General features: G+C 44.7%; 1 protein-coding gene across 1 annotated transcript in view; it reads left to right on the top strand.

Annotated features, from left to right (window-relative positions):
* Positions 1–27,500, top strand: part of unc13c (unc-13 homolog C (C. elegans)) — a gene marked incomplete at its 5' end in the record, with an annotated part of 345,183 nt that overhangs the window by 181,307 nt on the left and 136,376 nt on the right. The window contains one exon of the mRNA XM_079497470.1: positions 18,510–18,643. Coding sequence (XP_079353596.1) covers positions 18,510–18,643 — 134 coding nt within the window. The remainder of the gene's footprint in view (positions 1–18,509; positions 18,644–27,500) is intronic.

Genomic DNA, 27,500 nt, shown 5'->3' with positions numbered 1-27,500 from the left:
ACCCCCAATCCAACCCTTGATGCCGAGTGTCAAGCAGGGAGGCACTGGTTCCCATTTTTAGAGTCGGGGATCGAACCCCAACCTCCCAGTCTCAGGGCGGACACTCTAACCACAAGGCCACTGAGCTGGTTACAACTTCTTCACAGAGGTGTGATTATTATTTTTTTATCCTGAAAAGCAGTAGTAAAACGGTTGTCGTATTATAATCCCGGTCTAGACTATTTGACATTCAATGTTTTTTTTCTCCACAAATTAGTCTTGAAAAATGGGGGTCATTTTAATGGTAAATGGTGCATTTATATAGCGCCTTTATCCAAGGCGCTTTACAGAGATTGTGCATTACATTCACCCATTCACACACACATTCATACACCGATGGCAGCGGAAACCATGCAAGGCACCAACTAGCACATTGGGAGCAATTAGGGGTTCAGTGTCTTGCTCAAGGACACTTCGACAGTAAATCTTATAATCAGAGTCGTCTTATATTCGGGATAATATGTGGTTTCCACGCAACAGAGACAATATACTTGCAGTATCACAGTAGAAGTACTCAAATCTTTCAAAATTGTACCTTTCAAAAATACCTTTTTGAAAATAGCCGATCAACAAAGCTCACAATGCGCAGCTATTTTCGAATAGCCACTGTATAAAATGAGGCTTAAGTGGTTGATCTAATGTTCTGTAATAATAGTTTGAGACTCAAATTGCTTTGTTTCGTTGCCACTTTGCAGTGTGTCCTGTTAACTTTGAGTTGAAAGTCATTGAAAGCAATCATGGCCACGAGAGATGATGATGTTGATGCAAACGTCTCGTCTGTCACCTTCATTCTTTGTATCCTCTGTGAGTTTCTTTCTTTTATTGCTGTCTGGGGGGGAAAAAGCTGTTTTTGTAATCATGCTACAGACAGTGTGTGTGTGTGTGCACCGCGTACAAAACAGTGTTGTCATAGTTTCTTGAATAGTTTTCATTTACTTTTAGATACATTTTAGTCACCTGGAAGGTTTTAGTGTGTTTTAGTGTCAATAGTCTTAGTTTTAGTCATCATAGCTTAGTTTTCATTTAGTTTCCATTTAGTTTTCAATAATGAAAAAAAGGTAGTCGGCGAACATTTTTCGTCATAGTTTTAGTCGACAAAATCAACACTGAATCAACACACAAAATGAAGAACAGTGCCACCACGGAATGCCATACATGGGCGTGTCTCGATCAGTGCCCAACACAATCCCACACAGAACAACAACACACAAAAGAACACATAATTACACAGTCATTATGGGGGTTTGTGTTCTGCAAGTACACACAGTCATTATGGGGGTTTTGTGTTCTGCAAGTACACACAGCCATGCAGCCCTACAGATTATTCACAGAGCGCCTTCTTCTCAACGGAGAATGCATGGCCGCCACGCGGGGGGAAGAGGAGGAGGGATGATAATGTCTTTATTTTTTTCAGGTCGTAACAGTGTGCGATCCGCTCACCAAAGTTGAATAATAAGCTCCCTCTGTTTCAGCAGCCCGAGGGGCTGTAAGCAATTAACCGGCCGGATAGATAGATGCTCTCGCTAATTAACGTCTGCCCGTTCGGCGTTCGCTGTAGCCCCGTCCATTCCAGCCTAGCCTCTCCATCAGCATCCCCCACCCCCACACCACCACACCCCACACCAGCCCACTAACCTCGCGTCACCAGTCTTTCCACGTCGGAGGAAAGCCTGGTCTGTGTTACTTAATCGCTGTGTGATCCGGTCGGGAGCGGTCCGAGCGGATGATATCTTACGTATTTGTATTGTATTTTGTATTTATTTATTCAGCACAGTATAGAAAACAACAACACAGTGAACATATCAATATAAGAAGGGTAAGGTGCTAGGCTGAGGCAAAAAAGCCCAAGCCAGGGGCTTATACGCTTATACCTTAAATCACAATTAAACATCTTATACGAGGCCTCTACCTTAAATCACAATGAAACATTGTAAACATTGTACAAGAGATATAGAATATCCAGAAAACATGATTGCCGTATATAAAACAAGAACAAAACAACAAAACAAAACAAAAAAAACAACAATAACATGATTAGAATACTTGGTTATCTACATGATTAGAGAAAAGAAGAGATGATAAGAGAAGAGATATAATGAAGTGATGTTGTAGTCATATTGTAGTCATTGTCATAGGCCGGAAACCTGAACATCCTTTCCCTCAAACCGGAAGAATAATACCTTCACAATAAAAGCCTTGATACGGCGTAGTGTGAGTCACGCTTTTATTGTGAAGGTATTATTCTTCCAGTTTGAGGGAGAGGAAGTTCAGGTTTAGGGGGTTCCCGCCTGATGACTACAAAACAATGACTACAACATGACGTAACGATATCATCCACTCCCGACCGGATCATAAACCCGAAAAGGAATGCTGCCCAGGCAATTCTACGATGCACAAGTAAATAGACCTGTATTACATGTTTTGACTTGAGTAAAAGGACAAAATACTTTTGTACACAATTTTGAATCCCGGACTTTTACTTGCAACAGAGTATTTCTACTGATTGCAGTATTGATACTTTTACTTAATGTATAAGTAATACATTTGATTACTTTTTCCACCACTGAATACAGTACTTTCCAGCCCCACCCTCGGTGGAGCTGGTCATCATTATATTCTGCCAGATATACCTGCAGTGACATTGGCAGCATTGTGTGACATTCAGGACCCCCTGAGTGGATGTACTGTATGGAGAGAGTGTTGGTGACACTGGACTCGACAGGGTCAGACTATAGGCTTGACAACATCCCCGGGGGTCGGCGGTGACCGGTATAGTGACAACATCCCCGGGGGTCGGCCGTGACCGGTATAGTGACTTACATAACAGAGAGCCATCACACATCCCTGGGCTTACCATGTGCTGCATGGGGTTATGCAGCTTAACCGCTCCTCCTTAACTCTCCGGGGAGGACTTACAAAGTGTGGTGGTGGTGGTGGTCTGGAAAACATGGATGAAAGGAGAAGGACAGCTGAGGGTGGTAGAAGAAGTAGACAGTAGATATATTTTTGAGTGGTGTAAACCACTCCTACAACTGGCTTTGTTAGTCTGTGCGCAAAAAATGAGCATGGTTGCTACGGTCACCCAGTTCACCCGGGTGTGATTTCATTACGTCAGAGCTGATTTCATTACGTCAGAGCTGATCAGGCTATATAATACCTTACACCACTCAGTTCACACGGGTGTGATTTTTGTTTTACTCATTGAGACCTGAGGCTACACCCAAAGGTGCTTTACATCAAAGACAATGAACAACCAACAAACAAACAGCCAAACAAAATAAAAAACAACTATTTGCCATAAGCCTGAGAGAATAGGTGTCTTGATGCTTAGACTTTCCACCACAGCAAAGGAGGCCGTAGGGAAGATGGAATGGGTCGAACGAGCGTGTTTAGGACGAGGGAGCAATTTGTGACAGGATGATGATGATGACAAGGACTCACCGAGCGGAAACGCTCCGCATCCATGCAACCATCGGATGCACGCACACATGTGTATACACATTATGGAAATGTAAAGCGCATAAGTTGACAGATGAATAGAGGCAATTGAGTTTTGAATAGTGTGTATCGGAGGTGGTTGGGTGGGAGTCACTGGCATGCAATGTGCATGCGTCAATGGGCACAGTACATGCATGCGTGGTTCAACCGTGCTCGCTGGAGTATTATCTACACGAAGCAAGGAGAAGAATACAGGAGTATAATAAAAATCCGCCTCAAATCCTTTGCATCCCCGCAGGGTAAAGCGGCGCTGCCGATAACAAGAATGGAAAAGAAAAAAATTAATTTTTACTGCCAAATACCGGGCTTGGCTCAGTGTGCAGGAGGGTGCTTCCAGAGGAGCGCACAACGTGTGTGTTTGGTCTCTGGCGGGTGGAAACCTCATTACACTCTGGCGGGTGGAAACCTCATTACACTCTGGCGGGTGGAAACCTCATTACACTCTGGCGGGTGGAAACCTCACTACACTCTGGCGGGTGGAAACCTCATTACACTCTGGTGGGTGGAAACCTCATTACACTCTGGCGGGTGGAAACCTCACTACACTCTGGCGGGTGGAAACCTCACTACACTCTGGCGGGTGGAAACCTCACTACACTCTGGCGGGTGGAAACCTCATTACACTCTGGCGGGTGGAAACCTCATTACACTCTGGCGGGTGGAAACCTCATTACACTCTGGGTTAGGGTGGAAACCTCACTACACTCTGGCGGGTGGAAACCTCATTACACTCTGGCGGGTGGAAACCTCATTACACTCTGGCGGGTGGAAACCTCATTACACTCTGGCGGGTGGAAACCTCATTACACTCTGGCGGGTGGAAACCTCACTACACTCTGGCGGGTGGAAACCTCATTACACTCTGGTGGGTGGAAACCTCATTACACTCTGGCGGGTGGAAACCTCATTACACTCTGGCGGGTGGAAACCTCATTACACTCTGGCGGGTGGAAACCTCATTACACTCTGGCGGGTGGAAACCTCATTACACTCTGGCGGGTGGAAACCTCATTACACTCTGGCGGGTGGAAACCTCATTACACTCTGGCGGGTGGAAACCTCATTACACTCTGGCGGGTGGAAACCTCACTACACTCTGGCGGGTGGAAACCTCATTACACTCTGGTGGGTGGAAACCTCATTACACTCTGGCGGGTGGAAACCTCATTACACTCTGGCGGGTGGAAACCTCATTACACTCTGGCGGGTGGAAACCTCATTACACTCTGGCGGGTGGAAACCTCATTACACTCTGGCGGGTGGAAACCTCATTACACTCTGGCGGGTGGAAACCTCATTACACTCTGGCCGGTGGAAACCTCATTACACTCTGGCGGGTGGAAACCTCATTACACTCTGGCCGGTGGAAACCTCATTACACTCTGGCGGGTGGAAACCTCACTACACTCTGGTGGGTGGAAACCTCACTACACTCTGGTGGGTGGAAACCTCATTACACTCTGGCGGGTGGAAACCTCATTACACTCTGGCGGGTGGAAACCTCATTACACTCTGGCGGGTGGAAACCTCACTACACTCTGGTGGGTGGAAACCTCATTACACTCTGGCGGGTGGAAACCTCACTACACTCTGGTGGGTGGAAACCTCATTACACTCTGGCGGGTGGAAACCTCACTACACTCTGGTGGGTGGAAACCTCATTACACTCTGGCGGGTGGAAACCTCATTACACTCTGGCGGGTGGAAACCTCATTACACTCTGGCGGGTGGAAACCTCATTACACTCTGGCGGGTGGAAACCTCATTACACTCTGGCGGGTGGAAACCTCATTACACTCTGGCGGGTGGAAACCTCATTACACTCTGGCGGGTGGAAACCTCATTACACTCTGGCGGGTGGAAACCTCATTACACCCTGGCGGGTGGAAACCTCATTACACTCTGGCGGGTGGAAACCTCATTACACTCTGGCGGGTGGAAACCTCATTACACTCTGGCGGTTGGAAACCTCATTACACTCTGGCGGGTGGAAACCTCATTACACTCTGGCGGTTGGAAACCTCATTACACTCTGGCGGGTGGAAACCTCATTACACTCTGGCGGGTGGAAACCTCACTACACTCTGGCGGGTGGAAACCTCACTACACTCTGGTGGGTGGAAACCTCATTACACTCTGGGTTAGGGTGGAAACCTCACTACACTCTGGCCGGTGGAAACCTCATTACACTCTGGCGGGTGGAAACCTCACTACACTCTGGCCGGTGGAAACCTCATTACACTCTGGGTTAGGGTGGAAACCTCATTACACTCTGGCCGGTGGAAACCTCATTACACTCTGGCGGGTGGAAACCTCATTACACTCTGGCGGGTGGAAACCTCATCACACTCTGGGCGGGTGGAAACCTCATTACACTCTGGCGGGTGGAAACCTCATTACGCGGCAATGCTGTTACATTTCAGGATAAAACATTCAAAAATAGCAAAAGTTGCCGATCGACGAGCTCGAAGCACGGCGCGAAGACCTGCTACTTTTGATGCTTTTGTTGTGACACCGTAGCTTTTTAATACTAATAGTACAAGAAAAACACAACAAGTTAAAATATGGAGATAAGAGGTTTCTGCCCGACAGCAACGGAAATACTCAAGTAAAGTGAAATTGTGCTATCAGTATCGGCTATCGGCTAAATTGTTTTAAATTATTCAGTACTTGGGGTGAATGTACTCGGTTACTTCCCACCACTGCTCCCAGGCTGCGTCTCGGATCGCCACAACCAGCCCCGTCCGTCCCGACCAGCCCCGTCCGTATAGCTTTTAGGAATTTGGACACGTTGACACTCAACGCCATTCATTGTATACGTTCAGAGTTTGGGTGCAGACTGACTGACATCATCTCACTGCAGAGATACGTCCAGAGTTTGGGTGCAAAAAATATTTTAATTTTTTTAATTTTTTTAATTTTTTACATAATAGGTAGTTAAACAACTAGTCGACTAGTCGACTAGTAAACTAGGCAACTAGTCAACTAGTAAAAATGACTAGAAGTGAATGCCCTACATCTCACTGCAGAGATACGTTCAGAGTTTGGGTGCAGACTGACTACCATCATCTCACTACAGAGATACGTTCAGAGTTTGGGTGCAGACTGACTACCATCATCTCACTGCAGAGATACGTTCAGAGTTTGGGTGCAGACTGACTGGCATCATCACACTCAGAGATACGTTCAGAGTTTGGGTGCAGACTGACTACCATCATCTCACTACAGAGATACGTTCAGAGTTTGGGTGCAGACTGACTACCATCATCTCACTGCAGAGATACGTTCAGAGTTTGGGTGCAGACTGACTACCATCATCACACTCAGAGATACGTTCAGAGTTTGGGTGCAGACTGACTACCATCATCATCACTGCAGAGATACGTTCAGAGTTTGGGTGCAGACTGACTGGCATCATCACACTCAGAGATACGTTCAGAGTTTGGGTGCAGACTGGCTGCCATCATCACACTGCAGAGATACGTTCAGAGTTTGGGTGCAGACTGACTGCCATCATCACACTACAGAGATACGTTCAGAGTTTGGGTGCAGACTGACTGCCATCATCACACTGCAGAGATTGATGAGTGAACGTGTATACTATAGTGTTTCCCCATCAGCTCCACCTCCAGGAATGATGAATGGTGAAGCGTTAAACATGAGGGCTAACTCCTTGTATCTCTGGCGTATACGACGTGGTCATCACTGTGCTAAATAATATCCAACCCCCTATACCGATACCCTCTTCTTCTTGCTGTCGGCACTGCGACTAAACTGCAGCCTTGATAAGATAAGATAAGATCTTTATTGTCACTGTATGAGACATACAACGAAATTCCGTTTAGTGCAGCAGAACATATAACAGTATCAAGAGAGAGAACACAAAAGACAACGAAAAAACACTGATGGGGCTTCATGGCATAAAACTGTTAGTCCGTCATAGTCCAGTCCAATCAAGTCATCTCAATCCATTAATAAATATTCGAATGCACTGTTAAAATAGTAGTAAAATACACCAATAAAATGATAAGATAAAATAAGACACCCGACAGATTTAGTCTCTGTCGGGTGGAAACCTCATATGTCCCAAAACTGTAACTGTTTTCAGGATTCAAATCTGGATTCAAATCAGATCACAAGCTCAAAACGTGCCGCGTTTCAAACTTGTAGATCTGCTACTTTTTATGTTGGTTATCTGTAGTCTACCAAGCTGTAGATTCTGAACATTTATTTCTTGCATTGAAGATGCATTTGTTTCTCTGGCACAAAAGGGGGAAATATAAACAACAAAAACTAAATAAACATATATCGCTATCAGTATCGGCTATCAGCTACATGGTTTTAATCAGAGAATTTCCATATCGGTGTATCCCTAGTTGCCGTATATAGTTTGTTAATGGTGGCCATATGGATTTTCCCACTGTGGCGACCGCGAAGGTCGCCGGTTCGGGCGCCCTGGCTAAATCATTAGAGCATCATGCCGTACAGTACATCTGTGCAAAAATGTGGCACTTTTAGCGCGAAATATGCTTACAGTATTTATGCTCCACTATTTTAGATTAAGCGAGAACACGTCCTCCAGCCTGGGATGTGAGTGGTCGTTGCTGGAGGCTTCGGGGGGGTTGCTGGAGGCTTCGGGGGGGGTGGTGGTGCTGGAGGCTTCGGGGGGGGGGGGGGGGGGGGGGGGTGGTGGTTGCTGCCCACCAGGTTGATTTGTTGACTTGTTTGAAGACGGTGCGGCGCCAGTAGTTAATCACCTCTAACAATGTGTGTGTGTGTGACGTTGTGCACGTGAGGAGAATAATGGAGGCCGTCGGGACTTTACAATGGGTTTGGCTGAACGCATATACCTCACAGCCTCCTTAGCACTGGAGGACGCAACCTTCACCAACCTTCACACACACACACACACACACACACACACACACACACACACACACACACACACACACACACGTACACACACCGTGTAAACACACACCGTACCCACACACACCGTACCCACACACACACACACCGTACCCACACACACGCACACCGTACCCACACACACACACACACACACACCGTACCCACACACACACACACACACACACACACACACACACACACACACACTGTACACATACCGTGTACACACACCGTGTACACACACCGTACCCACACACACACACTGCACATATACTGTACGTGCACACGCACGCAGTGTTTCAATACTTGTGAGGACGTCGCCACTTTTGGACAGCCATTTTGAATTAGTGACATTTTTTACAGTTATTTTTTGTAGTCGTTTCCATTTTCCATAGAAAGCATGAATGTCTATTTGTGTATTAGGATGTATTAGGATGTTGATATTCATTCATCAGCCAACACTCCCCACTCACCCAGAGAGGACGTATAGGGCCTTAGTCCTACTCCTCCTCCCAGACAACACTCCCCACTGACAGGTAGTTAACATCAAAAGGGCATGTGAGCTCAAACCCACAATTCAACATTTTGGTTTTAAGATGTTGATATTCATTTTGTATTCATCCTTAGGACCCCAAATCACACCTTGGATAGCATGAGTGTCTATTTCAAAAAGGAATTGCCTGTCCTCATTTGACCCCCCAGTATTAGGATGTATTAGGATGTTGATATTCATTCATCAGCCACATAGAGGCATTTCCTTTAATCCACCCGACACTGATCGACATATACGTCACCATCGAAAGTCGTCTCTTACCATACTTAACAATACTACTTTTTTACCTCCAAAAACCTAGGTACTAGGCAAATAGCTAAACCTAATAATTCAATATTTCAAACGTTCTTTCACAGAGAAGCTGAGATTTGACAGTTTGTAGCGGTCGACAGTAGGCCATTTATGGCACTACCTAGTGCAACAAGCAAGTAGGCACTCGACAGAGTGCAGTTCTAGTTACTTGCGCAAGCAGAGCGTGCAAGTACTAGTTTCGCCCAGGATGATGCGTATGCACCGTCCCAGCAAATGACGTAATGACTACTTGTGCCTGATACGGCAGTGGTGCCAGACTACATACATGTATACATAGGAGCATTACCTCTAATCCTTCCGACACTAAAACATATCGTCATTACGTCACCATAGAAAACCAATTACACTCTGGCATTGGGACCTTTAATCCACATCTTTATTACGTCATCATTGAGAGCTAGTCATCATTGAGAGCTGGCATATGACGCCAGTTATACCCTGACGTCATATGCTGGGACGGTGCATACGCATCAAAAGTAACCACAGTATACCGCTAATCAACTTACAACTTACACCTTTACAAATTACATATACATATACATAGAGGCATTTCCTTTAATCCACCCGACACTGATCGAGATATACGTCACCATCGAAGGCATTGGGTCCTTTAATCCACATCTTTATTACGATATACGTCATAATACTACTTTTTTACGTGCAAAAAGTAGGTACGTAGCAAATAGCTAAACGTAATAATAGTACGCGCTCTGCTTGCGCACTAGTAGGCCATAAATGGCCTACTTGTGTGCAACAAGCAAGTAGGCACTCGACAGAGTGCAGTTCTAGTTATGTCTGTGTCACTTTTATGCCTGTATGTGGAGTTCTTTGTCAGGCATGCCCAAATATGGAGTCTATGTGTGATGTCAGAATAGGCTAGCTCCATATATGGAGATCTAAGGGTGATCAGGTGTGATCAATTGGCTAATTGGGGCCATGTCCAGAGCCTGGGCAGAGTCATTTGTGGTGTTTCTGGACAACGGTGTATCCCACCGAGGCCGTGCACTGCACTCCCTGTGGTGGCGTGGAACACGTGTGTCAAATTTGAAGTCGGTGGGGCGAACGGTTCTCGAGTTACGTGGATTACACACAGCATTTATAGATATAGATATATATAGGTTAGGTTCTTAGCTTACGTATGATTCTTGATCTTTATGTATTTGATGTACCATGTGTTGTACTTGCTTACTGTAAATCGCTCTGGATTAAGAGCGTCTGCTAACTGCCTAAATTGTAAATTGTAGGAGCTGTATTTTAATTTTATTGTATTTTTTTATTCATTCATTAATTTGGTCCCCACATTTGGTACACATAGTCAAACAATTATTATGCACACCCCAGATGCATTGTGTGTACACACACACACACACACACACACACACACACACACACACACACACACACACACACACACACGCACGCACGCACTTTCCATTAGGACAATAGGGCTTTTTTGCATACAGTAGCTAACTCACCCCCTGCTGAGGCTTTTGTTTCCATTATTCATATCTCCAATTAAGCAGCCTGTCACCCTCCCACATCCACATATGCAGCAGGCTTCGCGCACACACACACACACACACACACACACACACACACACACACACACACACACACACACACACACACACACACACACACACACACACACACACACACTGTGTGTGTGTGCATCTCATTCCCAGAGCGCCAAGGTGTGACCTTCTCTACGTCAGCACGCTTCCTGCTTTCACGCTGTACTCCCATGGCGCTCTCTCTCTCTTCCATCGCTTATACGTTCTCTGCCGAGTTATTTCGGTGTATTTTCACTTTAGCTGGCTCATTCATTCTGTTTTATTTAGAGTAGCCAATTATTTTCCACCCCCTTTTTCTCCCCGATTTAGCCGTTATGCCAATGAATGCCTCCCCAGCACACAGTTCTGTGTTGTCACTGCTGTTATACAGTATCCTACACTGACTCAGCTGTCAGTGAGGAGCCCCCACCGGGAGGACGTACTGTACTGCAGAGCCTTTGTCCTATACTCCTCCCGCCCAACACTCCCTGCTGACGTGCAGGTGCCGCCCCTATAGCCCGTAGGTGGACATGCAATGACCAATATCACCCTTCTCCCCGCCCGGCTTCCCTCCCCCGAACACAGGCTGATTATGTTCACACAGACACCCGACAAAGCCGGATGCACCACGGTGGATTGGAACCCACAACCTCCGTGGTGGTGGGCAGGGACAGCCATGTAAACACACACGCAATGTCATTTACAGCTAAACATTGCTTTCATGTTGCAATCATTTGAGCGAGAAATAGACGAAGCAGTACCCGAAAATGTATTCTATTTGATCAACTCACTTCCTTGTTTTCCGACTGTGCTGCAGCTGGCCAGACGCCGGCCAGCGACACTTATGGGAATACTTTCATTACCGAGAAAGGAAATACAAGTCGTTTTGTTGTGTTTTGGGTCAATTTATGAATTTATGTATTTAAGTATGTCTTGTCGGAGTTGGTTAATCAGCCTGAAGGGGATTTATCTATAAACAATGAGCACTCAGCCATACGTACATTATCCCTTACTTATTAACACATACAGTAGGCCTACAACTCAGACCCTCCACTCAGAGAATCAGCCATCATCTGCAATAAACACCACAAGGAAGGAGGGGTCATGTAGGCACGCACGCACGCACGCACGCACGCACGCACGCACGCACGCACGCACGCACGCACACACACACACCTGAATAATGGCATCGCCTCAAATCAATTCATCATTCGTCGGCCCTTATCCTTCTGGTCTCATAGCTTGTTTGCATGTAAAGAGCAGGGTAAATAAAGCTCAGGTGCCTCTCTGGGGTAAATGTAAACCAGATAAATGTAAATGTAGAGCGCTGCATGCAGGGTGTAAGTGACCGACGGCCCCACAAATGTGTTTGAGTCCAATTTGCGGCTGCTTAGCTTGCTGCCACCAGTGGTGGAAAGTAACTAAGTACATTTACTTAAGTACTGTACTTAAGTACAATTTTGTGGTATTTGTGTACCTTGAGTATACTTGAGTATGTCAACATTTTCAGTCGGCCTACTTTTACTACTCCACTACATTTCAGAGGAAAATATTGTACTTTATTTTGTATTATTTGAAATTATTTGAAACCTTTAGTTACTATAATTATTTTGTAGATTTCGATTATTATTACCAAAGGTACAGTACATTAACCACTTTAACCCTATGCATTATTATTACCAAAGGTACAGTACATTAACCACTTTAACCCTATGCATTTCGGCCATTTGAAAATGGCTGATCTACAAGCTCACAATGTGTAACGTTGTGACGCATTGTGAGCTGTGAGATCTGCTATTTTCAAAACATTTGTGACTGATTTGAAATGGGGCATTATGTATAATGAGTATGCTTTTACTTTTTGTACTTTGAGTACATTTTGATGCCGATACTTTTGTACTTTTACTCAAGTACATTTTGAATCCCCGACTTTTACTTGTACAGTAAAACGGAGCATTTCTATATTGCAGTATTGATACTTTTACTTAAGTAGAAAACGGCCAGTCACGTGAATCATCATGAAAGTCAAAGCTCTCCGCGACGCGCCTGCTGAGCAGAACATGGCTGTTTAAACCTCTCTAGCAATCCATGGGGACTCGTTCCGGATTTACCTTTACCGCACGGACCTCGCATGGCACGAGTGTAGCGATTATGTATTCATGAAGGCTGGCTTTGACAGCAACAGGGACAAGCTTTTGGCGTGCTGCTCAGGGACAGCAATGAGAGAGTCGTCTGCTATACAAGTATAACGTCGTGGATTGTCACAATAAAACATGGCGGTCGGGTGGGAAACATCATATGTCCTCCAGAATCGTTACGTTTCAGGGAATGGAAGAACGTCAGCCTGTGCACTCCAATGTAGTTATAGTGAGTCACAAGCAGTGTTGATGTTGACAGCAAATTTAGATTTTTTGTTTTAGTCATAGTCTTTTGGATAGTTTTCATTTAGTTTTAGTCACATTTTAGTCACCTGGAATGTTTTAGTGTTAGTCTAGTTTTGGTCGACTAAATGTACTTTGGAGGGCCGTGATGCCGTCGTAATTTCCGATTTGCAAGCTTACGATGCGCTGTGAGCTTGTAGATCGGCTATTTTCAGCATGCAACCAAGTGTAAAATGACTGGATCTCTTGACCTATAGTCCCTTCCTAACATTTTTAGCCTGGGCACAATTCCATTTCGGGTTCATGAACCGGTCGGGAGCGGATGATATCGCTACGTCACGTTGTAGTATTGTTTTGTATTCAACTTCCTTTTCCCTCAAACCGATTTTTCTCAGTAAAAGCTACAGGCTACTACGAGAGCTTTTATTGTTATTCTTTTGGTTTGAGGGAAACGATATCATCCGGATGACTACAAAACAATGACTACAACATGACGTAACGATATCATCCTGATGACTACAAAAAAATTACTACAACATGACGTAACGATATCATCCTGATGACTACAAAACAATGACTACAACATGACGTAACGATATCATCCTGATGACTACAAAACAATACTACAACATGACGTAACGATATCATCCTGATGACTACAAAACAATACTACAACATGACGTAACGATATCATCCTGATGACTACAAAACAATGACTACAACATGACGTAACAATATCATCCTGATGACTACAAAACAATACTACAACATGACGTAACGATATCATCCTGATGACTACAAAACAATGACTACAACATGACGTAACGATATCATCCTGATGACTACAAAACAATGACTACAACATGACGTAACGATATCATCCTGATGACTACAAAACAATACTACAACATGACGTACCGATATCATGCTGATGACTACAAAACAATACTACAACATGACGTACCGATATCATCATGATGACTACAAAACAATGACTACAACATGACGTAACGATATCATCCTGATGACTACAAAACAATACTACAACATGACGTAACGATATCATCCCGATGACTACAAAAATGACGTAACGATATCATCCTGATGACTACAAAACAATGACTACAACATGACGTAACGATATCATCATGATGACTACAAAACAATACTACAACATGACGTAATGATATCATCCTGATGACTACAAAACAATACTACAACATGACGTAACGATATCACCCTGATGACTACAAAACAATGACTACAACATGACGTAACGATATCATCCTGATGACTACAAAACAATGACTACAACTAGACGTAACGATATCATCCTGATGACTACAAAACAATGACTACAACATGACGTAACGATATAATCCTGATGACTACAAAACAATACTACAACATGACGTAACGATATCATCCGCTCCCGACCGGATCATACGGCACTTTTGGAACAGAGACCAGGCTTTCCTCCAAGGTGGAAAGCCTGGTGAGGTGAGGTTATAACATTTTAGTCTAGTTTTTTATATGTTGATGAAATTGTCAATATAGTATTAGTCTTAGTTTTAGTCATCATAGCTATGTTTTAATTTAGTTTCCATTTCGTTTTAATCGAGGGTCTTAGTAGACACAATCAACACTGTTCACAAGCGCTTGTTAATACTTTTCATTGGTTCAATATTTATAAAAGCCACAGACACACTTAACCACTTTCATTACAACATCTCCAACACATCACAATGCGTTGTGAGCTTGTATATATATAGGCTGTTTTTCTATATTTTCATGTGACATAATAATGCCCTACCAATAGCCATCAAAGACTGTGCCTCCCTACCCTCCTTTAAAACCACCATAAAAGAGCACCTGTCACAAGGCTTTATAGCCTACAAAAAGAAATATACTTTTATTGCATCATTGTATAGTATTGTATGTCTTAAGAATTGAATACACAGGAACACAGTGGAGTGGCTGTGTTATTCTTTTAGCATTATTGTAAAACTGTACAGTGTACATACTGTTTGCAAACTGTTGATAAAGTATTCAATCAAACACTGTAGTATGGCGAAGTAGTAGCATTCATCTTTGCCAAAACAAAAAAAACAAAACATAAACAGTTGAAATATGGAGATGTGAGTTTTCTACCCAAAACAACAACGAAATGCAAAGTGATACAAAGTAATCTCCTGTTCCCACAAGATGACATTCTTTAGTCCTCCGAGTCGTGCCATTTGCATGACAAGCGGATGCTCTTGTGTTGCCTTTCCTTTGCTCGCTTGGATATGTCCAACAAAGGAATGTGTGTTTATTTTTTATTTTTTTTGTGAACCGGTGGCTGGGGCACAAGTTGTTTTGCTATTCGTCGTGAATGGATTACCTTCTCAAAGCCCAGCGGTGAGGATAAATTGCCTTGTATTGCGTGTTCCCTCTCCCCGAACTCTCGACGCAAACGTCCCTTTTTCAGTGACAAGCCGCAGTCATTAGTGGCTCTTAAATAATTCAGCTGCAAGTTACCCCAATACCCAATAGGAACATGCTTCATTTTTAACACAATTTTCTATTAATCAGGAACACATTTTCTCACAGAAGGAATGTGTGCGTACTGTACATTGGTATATACACTGTGTTTACTCTTGAAGTATATGCAAATGTGACCAAATTAACTTTTACATGTCAATTTGGTCACATTTGCATACTTTCAAGAGTTGACATGAACCCCGAGGACTTAACTGTGTACAGATTAACGACCGTTAACGTTATTAGTGCCAGTGTGTGTTCATCATGTCTTGGTTGGTGCGACGGGCGGGCATACATTCATGCACAGATCCTAACACAGCATGTGTCAATGGTACCGCGTGCGTGCGTGCGTGCGTGCGTGCGTGCGTGCGTGCGTGCGTGCGTGCGTGCGTGCGTGCGTGCGAGTGTTGTCTGTAGTGTGTGGTTTCAATCCAATCCAAATGCATTTATAAAGCACATTTAAAACAGCCGTTGGCTAAAGTGCTGCATAATCGAAGATAATAAGTACCGTAAGACAACACAGGGCCTTTTTAAAAGACACAAAGGGACATCAAAATGACATAAAAGCAACAAGCCCGTAAGATAAAGAAAAAGAAAACCAACTTGTATTGTATACTGAATTAAAAGCCAATCAATAAAGATGTTTTAAAGACTCACGTTAGAGTTTAGCCCAGAGTTGTTCTGATACTCCTCCTGTAATATTCACAGTATTCATTTAATAACTTGTGGCTGGCTGCACTTGGAAAATGATGAATGGAATTGTTATTCATAATTCCTAGCTTTTTTTTTCTCAAAATTGGTATTGGATTTGTACTCGGTATTGAACGATTCCCAAGTTGTAGATATCGAGATGAATTGGTATCAGGAAGGACAAAATGGAACGTGATTTAGTTTATTTTTTAAGTTCAGTTTTATTACAAACATCTTGTCTTCAGTCATGTGTCAATCAGAGCTTCACTAAATTCAGCATTAATCAAGTTGTGGTTTAGTTTGTTTAGTGGGTTTTGGGGGCTACATCTGCAGCTCCAGAGGAGCTCTGTGTGGACGTTCTCAGTGCGGAACAGATGGCTAGTTGGAAGGAATAATGAGCAGTTGTCGAATCTTTTCAACTTGACTATTGAACTTTACAGTTGTGAGATTTTATGCGGCATCAGAGAACATCTCCACCAATTAGACCCGAAGATTTTTGTTTGATATGGTTCGTATAGACACTGATGACACGGTTGAAATGGATTTTAAAAGCTTTAGATGTGAACACTGATGTGAACTATATCTCTCAGTCGGACAAAAGATCAATCCAGCCGTTGCAAAGGGATAAACAATTCTTATAAGATCCACAGCCATGGGCTTATTGGGCTCTGTGTTAAATTATTCCGTTTTTTTGTGGGCTCCAACTCTGTTGGAGAAGTTTAATCTCTGATTCACGCTTCCAGGTACACTCTGTTCAAGTAAATCAATTACTGCAGGACAGCATTAAAAACCTGAATCACATCAACCACAACAAGACGATGCTTTATAAATAATAATGTACAGTAGGACATAAAGGGACAGCGTGCGTGCGTGCGTGCGTGCGTGCGTGTGTGCGTGCGTGCGTGCGTGCGTGCATCCTGTGGCCATGCACATGACATTTTTCAAAATTGTATTATATAGATATTTTTGGGGGCTTTATTATTTATTATTTGATAGTGTATCAAATAATAAAGGCAGAAGAAGCCCTGTACACTGTACAGTAAGCTGTACACTGTACAGTAAGCTGATGGGAAAAGAGAGATATGGGAAATGACACACAGCAAGTCATCAGTCGTCAGGATCGGGAGTCAAACCCCCAACACGCTGTCAGGTTAGGATTAGCAGCCTCGGTGCCCGGACCGCTAGGCCGGCCCGGGCCACAGACATTTAATTTTGCCTTTCACTCTAGACCAGTGGTTTTCAACCAGTGGCCCGGGGACCTCCAGTGGTCCTTGAGGCGGTTCCAGGTGGTCCCCATGTGGCCCGGGGACCACCAGTGATCCTTGAGGGGGTTCCAGGTGGCCCGGGGACCACCAGTGGTCCTAGAGGGGGTTCCAGGTGGCCCGGGGACCACCAGTGATCCTTGAGGGGGTTCCAGTGGCCCGGGGACCACCAGTGATCCTTGAGGGGGTTCCAGGTGGTCCCCAGTGGTCCGGGGACCACCAGTGATCCTTGAGGGGGTTCCAGTGGCCCGGGGACCACCAGTGATCCTTGAGGGGGTTCCAGGTGGTCCCAGTGGCCCGGGGACCACCAGTGATCCTTGAGGGGGTTCCAGGTGGTCCCCATGTGGTCCGGAGACCACCAGTGATCCTTGAGGGGGTTCCAGGTGGTCCCCATGCAGCTAAATGATGGAGTTGGTAAATGGACCTTTATTAGATCCCGTACGGGTCCATTTGGTTTCATGTTACGCTCTCAAGAGTTACATTATTGTTAAACACCTGTATTACTTAATTTACAAGAAGTCTACACAATTAGAGAATGTATTGTTATTTTGATCAACGTTTGCCTCTTATCTCTCCTAATGGTACCAAATGATAACAAAATATACTTTAGTTTTGGGGTCTTAGAGGCTAAATGTCATCACATGGTGGTCCGTGGCTGTTAATGCAGAATAAATAATGGGCCTTGACATGAAAACGGTTGAAAACCACATCTCTGTTTAGGCAGCATACCCACACCCTCCTCTCTCTCTCTCTCCCCCCCCCCCCCCCCCCCCCCCCCCCCCTCCAGGCTAAGAAGCAGGACCTCCCCCGTGAGGAACAGGGTCCGTCCATAAAGAACCTGGACTTCTGGCCGAAGCTCATCACTCTCATGGTGTCTGTGATCGACGAGGACCGGACAGGTTACACACCCGTCATTAACCAGTACGTATATAATGGAACGTGTCACTGTATTTCACATCATTAAATAGCAATAATGACTGCATGAATTAACCATAACCCTTTATAAGAACTGGGGTATTTTCTTTTTAAATAGCAGATGTACAAGCTATTTAACGTCACTTTGTGCCGCGCTGGGAGCTTGTACATCTGCTTGAGAACCACTGTCTAAAACCACTGTTCTAAATCCTAAGAGTTTTCTGAAAGACGTATGTTAAAATTAAAGCCCTGGAATCTCAGAAGGGCTTCCAATTGTTGTGTCTTTTCTGGTTTGCCAGTCATTGATATTTTATTCCCCAATATTTCCAATACTTGAAGCATATTGTCTTGCCGGGTAGCACGCGGCTTTGCTCGTTATTGTACATGAACCCATGGGAACTTAGCTGTGTGGGTGCACAGTGCACACCCCGGGTGAGGAAGACTGGAACTTAGCTGTGTGGGTGCACCGTGCACACCGCATGGGGAGGAAGACTGGAACTTAGCTGTGTGGGTGCACAGTGCACACCGCATGGGGAGGAAGTCTGGAACTTAGCTGTGTGGGTGCACCGTGCACACCCCGGGTGAGGAAGACTGGAACTTAGCTGTGTGGGTGCACCGTGCACACCGCAGGGAGAGGAAGACGGGAACTTAGCTGTGTGGGTGCACCGTGCACACCGCAGGGAGACTGGAACTTAGCTGTGTGGGTGCACCGTGCACACCGCAGGGAGGAAGACTGGAACTTAGCCGTGTGGGTGCACCGTGCACACCGCAGGGGAGGAGTCTGGAACTTAGCTGTGTGGGTGCACCGTGCACACCTCAGGGGAGGAGTCTGGAACTTAGCTGTGTGGGTGCACCGTGCACACCGCAGGGAGGAAGACTGGAACTTAGCCGTGTGGGTGCACCGTGCACACCGCAGGGGAGGAGTCTGGAACTTAGCTGTGTGGGTGCACCGTGCACACCTCAGGGGAGGAGTCTGGAACTTAGCTGTGTGGGTGCACCGTGCACACCGCAGGGAGGAAGACTGGAACTTAGCCGTGTGGGTGCACCGTGCACACCGCAGGGAGACTGGAACTTAGCTGTGTGGGTGCACCGTGCACACCGCAGGAAGACTGGAACTTAGCTGTGTGGGTGCACCGTGCACACCGCAGGGAGACTGGAACTTAGCTGTGTGGGTGCACCGTGCACACCGCAGGGGAGGAAGACTGGAACTTAGCCGTGTGGGTGCACCGTGCACACCGCATGGGAGGAACACTGGAACTTAGCTGTGTGGGTGCACCGTGCACACCGCAGGGAGACTGGAACTTAGCTGTGTGGGTGCACCGTGCACACTGCAGGGAGGAAGACTGGAACTTAGCCGTGTGGGTGCACCGTGCACACCGCAGGGAGACTGGAACTTAGCTGTGTGGGTGCACCGTGCACACCGCAGGGAGGAAGACTGGAACTTAGCTGTGTGGGTGCACCGTGCACACCGCAGGGGAGGAAGGCTGGAACTTAGCTGTGTGGGTGCACAGTGCACACCGCAGGGGAGGAAGACTGGAACTTAGCTGTGTGGGTGCACCGTGCACACCGCAGGTCAGGAAGACTGGAACTTAGCTGTGTGGGTGCACCGTGCACACCGCAGGTCAGGAAGACTGGAACTTAGCTGTGTGGGTGCACCGTGCACACCGCAGGTCAGGAAGACTGGAACTTAGCTGTGTGGGTGCACCGTGCACACCGCAGGTCAGGAAGACTGGAACTTAGCTGTGTGGGTGCACCGTGCACACCGCAGGTCAGGAAGACTGGAACTTAGCTGTGTGGGTGCACCGTGCACACCGCAGGTCAGGAAGACTGGAACTTAGCTGTGTGGGTGCACCGTGCACACCGCAGGTCAGGAAGACTGGAACTTAGCTGTGTGGGTGCACCGTGCACACCGCATGGGGAGGAAGACTGGAACTTAGCTGTGTGGGTGCACCGTGCACACTGCAGGGGAGGTAGACTGGAGGCGAATTAACTTAAACGCATCACGTGACTTGAAGAAAACCCGAGTTCTGCTTGCCTCAGCAGAAAAGAACAGAGATGTCTTTTACTTGCAGTTTTTCTCCCTGTATGTCTTTCTCAGCCCACTGCATTTTTCTTGCTCTTTCTTTCTTATTTTGTTCTCTGCTTGGTGTAATTAATGTAATGCCTAAAACATACTCATGACCTAATCGGGGCATGTTGAGCCAGGTGGTAACACATACATGTGTCCCAAACTGGGACCCAAAATAATCACATTTGAATTGGGGACCTCTCCACCCTAGCCTAGCGTTGCGATACTAATATACCACTGTGCTGGGCTACGTGGGATATGAATCCGCCTCAGGGCATATGCAATAGCGGCGGGTGAAGTGTGGCTGCGCCAGGCTATCTCCACCCTGACAAGCACTTGGACCGGGATGTAATTTGACTCGGTTCCACAGATAAATATTGTGAAAATAGCCAAACCATATAAGCTTGTAAATTGTCTATTTTCACAATGTTTGACAATTACGTAATATTTGACAATTTTGTGTTAAAAAGGACTTAACAGTCTTAAATTGTTACTTTAGAAACGTTGTGTTGTTTTGCGTTGTTTACTGTTGAGTGAGAAAAATATTGTTGCACATTAAGCTCAATCATCTGGGGACAAATCGTTTTGGGGTCGATCTCAAGGCACAAGTTAAAACCATGCGCCAGTTCCAGCGTTAAAACAGGGCCCTAGCAGTGTTCATATAGCAATGACAGCCACACTAGAGCTGCCCTGTCATCATCTCACAGTAATGTCTGTGACAACAGCTCCACAACACCTCTGAACCACTGCCTGAGAAAAACGCCTGTGAATGTTTGTCTGTTTGTTAGTTCTTTTTTTATTTTTCTGCAATGGCGACTCCCCCGCTGTGGATGGAGGTCTAAACCCTCTGGCTCTGAAATGCTGTGTTACTCCCTGTATGTATGTATGTATGTATGTCGATCGAACAAAACGGGTTGTGATTATATAGTTCTTAGAAACCGAGAGCTGGGGAGCGTTGCTGTCACAAGCAGCAGCAGCTACTGCTGCTTGGAGCGCGAGCGTCATCACAATGAAGCTCACAAGATGCAAATAGAGGTTGTCGCCCCGCGCCGCCATGATGACATGCGTTTAGGGTTCGCTCCAGGTTTTGATTGTCTAGCGAGCCTTGAACACACCGTGGGAGTATGAAGGAGAGAGCACAAGACAATAGAGGAAGCCTGGAGGAGACAGAGGGGGAGGGGGAGGGGGAGGGGGAGGGGGAGGGGAGGGGGAGAGATACTGCAGACAACAAGAAGAGAAGAAATATTGTTTACTGGGCACTTTTTTTTGTTCTTATTTGTCGACAGTGAGGAGGATAAATCTTTTTTAGTTGTCACCGAGTTGGATGTTGTTCCACATAAAGGGCATGCCAGAGGTGGAGTTGAACAAAGCGCAGGTGCTGAGTCGTGCGTACATTGTGTGTCTGTGTGTGTGTGTGCGTGTGAGCGCACGCGCGAGTGTGTGTGTGTGATTGTTTGCCCCACGGAAACGTCCGCGCCAAGCAAAAATGATTACTGTTCCGGACGAAATAGTCCTGGCGATTGTGCTTGACAGGGGTGGTCTGTGTGTCGGGGGGGAAAAAAGAAGCAGATTTTTTCCGAGGAAATTGACCTTCCTGTGGAGCCCAGGCTCTCGTTGTCGTCGTCCGTATAAATGTCCGCCCATCACCCACCACGCGAGGACACGGATAATTAAACCATTGACGTTAAATGTTTGACTGGTAATCCATAGGCCTTCAAAATAACAATTTGCTCACCAAATGAGTCACCGTCTCTCTCTCTCTCTCTCTCTCTCTCTCTCTCTCTCTCTCTCACTGTCATTAGCTCTCCTCCTCGTTTAAAGGGGAATTCCACTCATTTTCATCATTTTACTATGTCATTAATATACCTTAGAGAAAAAAATCATTAACAGATTTCCAGACCTCCAGTTCTAGGAAATGGGGGGACTTTTTTATTATTTCCACACAACAGCTCTAAGGTATATTAATGACACAGTCAAATGTTGAAAATGAGTATTCCCCTTTAAGTCCGAGTTATGTCAAAGAGGTTTGGGAGAAACTTTGATTGATTTCCTTAGCCTGTCTCTTAATTTCTATGGAGAAGTGACCATAGAGTGGTAACTTGTAGTTTTTGGACACACTGACACCTTACGTTTTCCTGCTGCGTTTGGTTGCGGACCCCCAACTTCAAAGGTTTTATGCCAGGTGCCCCCAGAAGAGATTTTGATGACTGTGATGTTATGTTAACTAGTATTGCTGGGGACCCCTGGAACCCCCTGGAACCCCCCCAAGGACCCCACTAGGGCCCCTCTTCCACCGAAATAACTTTGGTTCTAGAACTGGCTCCGTTCTTTATTTTCTATGATGATTGCGAACGCAGTGAGCATTTACTATGAGACCCAGCAGATCATGTCTGTCTGTGTGTGTGTGTCTGTGTGTCACGCTGTAACACCACCCGCCCGCCACCAGAGGGCGCAGCTGTATCACACACAAAAACACACACACACATGCACGCACACACGCACGCGCATCGCACGCACGTGCATCGCACGCACGCAAAAAAAAACCTTTAAAATAAATATTTAAAAATAATAATAAAGAAAAATAAAATAAAATAAAAGCTCTGTGTGTGTATGTGTATGTGTGTCAGACTGCCACAACAGCTGCGTTCGCTTCTTACTTTATATCACATATCATCCAACCTTGGGCCACGTCCACTTTGGTTCCCACTCCAGGGCCAGAAGAAGTACTTTTGGTTCCAGTTTTGAACCAACTTTTAGGGATCTGAACCAATTAATTAGGTTCAAAATTAGGCGAGGAAAAATAACGGAACCGGTTCCACTCTGGTGGAAAAGGGGCCTATATGAGAACCACTGCCATAGAGCAGGGGTTCTCAACCCGTGGGTCGCGACCCCTCGGGGGGTCGCCAAATTATTTTAGGGGGTCCCCAAATTATTTAAAAAAAAAAAAAAACGATTTTTCAAAAATAGCAGACCTACAAGCTCGTAGCGCGCCACTCGGTGGCGCGCTATGAGCTTGTAGATCTGCTATTTTTCAATAGCTAAATTATAACAATGCTTAAAACACCAAAAGGGGTTCCCACCCAAAATGGTTTAAGGTTATTGTAGCAGTCAATTTCGGGAGTCGGGAGGGGACATTGACATTGCCAAAGCATTTCCGGGCGTCCCCGGCCAAAAACGTTGAGAACCCCTGCCATAGAGTACGTATTATTTATGACTGATCCCTTTGCTCTAAGGATCCCAGCAAATAATGGATCCATTCCTCACAAACTCTCTTACTGTATCGTTCCCGGAACACTCTTGACATTAAAATGGCCCTTTTTTCAGACAGAACAAATGAGGAGGGAAAACTATCTTTGAATTCGAGACCTTTCTGTATCGGCAACAACACACTGCCGAGGAATATACTGTAGCAACGCTGATCACAGGACGCTGGTGAGATCTGACATTCACCTGAAGTGACCAGAAGTGGCCAGTTGGCAGCAAATTTCTATTTTAGTTTTAGTCATAGTCTTTGGAATAGTGTTCATTTAGTTTTAGTCATAGTCTTTGGAATAGTGTTCATTTAGTTTTAGTCATAGTCGTTGGAATAGTGTTCATTTAGATAGTCGTTGGAATAGTGTTCATTTAGTTTTAGTCATAGTCTTTGGAATAGTGTTCATTTAGTTTTAGTCATAGTCTTTGGAATAGTGTTCATTTAGTTTTAGTCATAGTCTTTGGAATAGTGTTCATTTAGTTTTAGTCATAGTCTTTGGAATAGTGTATCCGTATAAATGTCCGCCCATCACCCACCAAGCGAGGACACGGATAATTAAACCATTGACGTTAAATGTTTGACTGGTAATCCATAGGCCTTCAAAATAACAATTTGCTCACCAAATGAGTCACCGTCTCTCTCTCTCTCTCTCTCTCTCTCTCTCTCTCTCACTGTCATTAGCTCTCCTCCTCGTTTAAAGGGGAATTCCACTCATTTTCAACATTTTACTATGTCATTAATATACCTTAGAGAAAAAAATCATTAACATGGTGAAGTACATCTTGATGACATCATCAAGATGTACTTCACCATGTTTTTTTTCCAGACCTCCAGTTCTAGGAAATGGGGGGACTTTTTTACTATTTACTATTTACTTTTTTACTATAACTTTTAGGGATCTGAACCAATTAATTAGGTTCAAAATTAGGCGAGGAAAAATAACGGAACCGGTTCCACTCTGGTGGAAAAGGGGCCTATATGAGAACCACTGCCATAGAGCAGGGGTTCTCAACCCGTGGGTCGCGACCCCTCGGGGGGTCGCCAAATTATTTTAGGGGGTCCCCAAATTATTTAAAAAAAAAAAAAAAAAAAAAAAAAGATTTTTTTTAAATTTTATTTTCACGATTTTTCAAAAATAGCAGACCTACAAGCTCGTAGCGCGCCACTCGGTGGCGCGCTATGAGCTTGTAGATCTGCTATTTTTCAATAGCTAAATTATAACAATGCTTAAAACACCAAAAGGGGTTCCCACCCAAAATGGTTTAAGGTTATTGTAGCAGTCAATTTCGGGAGTCGGGAGGGGACATTGACATTGCCAAAGCATTTCCGGGCGTCCCCGGCCAAAAACGTTGAGAACCCCTGCCATAGAGTACGGATTATTTATGACTGATCCCTTTGCTCTAAGGATCCCAGCAAATAATGGATCCATTCCTCACAAACTCTCTTACTGTATCGTTCCCGGAACACTCTTGACATTAAAATGGCCCTTTTTTCAGACAGAACAAATGAGGAGGGAAAACTATCTTTGAATTCGAGACCTTTCTGTATCGGCAACAACACACTGCCGAGGAATATACTGTAGCAACGCTGATCACAGGACGCTGGTGAGATCTGACATTCACCTGAAGTGACCAGAAGTGGCCAGTTGGCAGCAAATTTCTATTTTAGTTTTAGTCATAGTCTTTGGAATAGTGTTCATTTAGTTTTTGTCACATGATTTCAGTCACCCAGAATGTTTTAATGTTAGCCTAGTTTTAGTCGACTAAATGTCATGAGATTTTAGTCGACTAAATCTACAGTTGATTTAGTCGACTAAAATGCATTTTGGCGGGCCTTGATGCCGTCGTAATGGCAGATTTTACATATGCTGAAAATAGCAGATCTACAAGCTCACAACGCGTCGCGCTGCGACACGTTGTTAGCTTGTAGATCTGCTATTTTCAGCATGCAACCAAGTGTAAAATGACTTATAGTGGATCTCTTGTCCACTAGTCCCTTCCTAACATTTTAGTCTAGTTTTTATTTGTTGACGAAATTGTCAGTATATTTAGTCTTAGTTTTAGTCATCATGGCTTAGTTTTCATTTAGTTTCCATTTAGTTTTCGTCAGTGGAAAAAGGTAGTCGACGAACATTTTTCGTCTTAGTTTTAGTCGACGAAAACAACACTGCTATCTTGTCAATATATCAAAGGATCTTTGGTTCTACTTAGTTGCTTGTGTTGTGCATTGTGTATTAGTAGACTGCATTTAAAGGTATATTCAGTGATTTCACTTAAAGGGGCATTCCACCCATTTTCAACATTTTACTATGTCATTAATATACCTTAGAGCTGTTTTGTGGAAATAATAAAAAAGTTCCCCCATTCTGTGTTTCCTAGAACTAGAGGTCTGAAAAAAATCATTAACATGGTGAAACACATCGTGATGACATCATCAAGATGTGTTTCACCATGTTAATGATTTTTTTCATAATTACAGTTCTAGGAAACACAGAATGGGGGCACTTTTTTATTATTTCCACACAACAGCTCTAAGGTATATTAATGACATAGTAAAATGTTGAAAATGGGTGGTTTTCCCCTTTAATTCAAATATCACTTATTTTTTCTTATTTTTTGGATAATCCTCCCTACTATAAAGTGTGCTGACCATATAAGGAGTCAAAAAACCCTAGTTTCGGTTTGGGCTTTGGGTGGCAAAGCCTTCATCCAATCAGGATGAGAGGGGCCATCCTCCAATCATGATCGAGTGGGGCGGGCCTTGGTGCACGTGCTGTCGGTCTGTTGTACTTCCCCCACTGTAGAGCGTGTGCATGTGCACATCTTGTTACCGGGTGGACCGGGTTTTTCACTGAATGCTCCTTTAAAACAACAGTGTTGGAGTGTATATCTCTGCTGTCAGAAAGAAACCACTTAACTCCAAAATGTTCATTTGTCAGGAAATGAAGAAAACCTTATATGTTTTTAAATCAATGCAATACTGCCTCATCAAAGTTGGTGTTGTGACTTTTTTATATATTGTCAATTACTTCCATGAGAGTGGGACACAGGTGGTGGAGTTAGTTGTTTTAGCAGACAGTTTGAGGGTCCAATGGAGTTAAGAGGTTTTGGGCTGTATTTTGCGTGTCTTAAGTACCAGGTCTTATTACTTAACTTAAGACCTGGAGGCGTGGTCAATGCTCTTTGGCCACTCAGAATAGCCAAATGGCATTGATCACACCTCCAGGTCTTAAGTAAATACAGCCCTTTGTCTCAAGCGCTTTTTGCTACTTTCATTGGTTCAATATTTTTGAAACAACACTGTACCGGTGGACCCCCACGCAGGCTGTATATGCTATCTGTGCGACCAGGTCGATGAGAACAAACCCAAAAGAAGCAACCAGTTTCATCACTGGTTGATTACATCAGCTATTTTCAAAAATAATCGTGACAGCAAGACCAAATAAGCAACTACACTTCAGAAATAAGCCCAAACTAAAGCAACAGGCAACTATGAATATTAAAGGGGCATTCCACTCATTTTCAACATTTTACTATGTCATT

This window comes from Electrona antarctica, assembly GCF_951216825.1.
Source record: "Electrona antarctica genome assembly, chromosome: 3".
Lineage (NCBI taxonomy): Eukaryota > Metazoa > Chordata > Actinopteri > Myctophiformes > Myctophidae > Electrona > Electrona antarctica.
The sequence above is the reverse complement of the archived record's forward strand: the minus strand, read 5'-3'. Positions and strand labels throughout refer to the sequence as shown.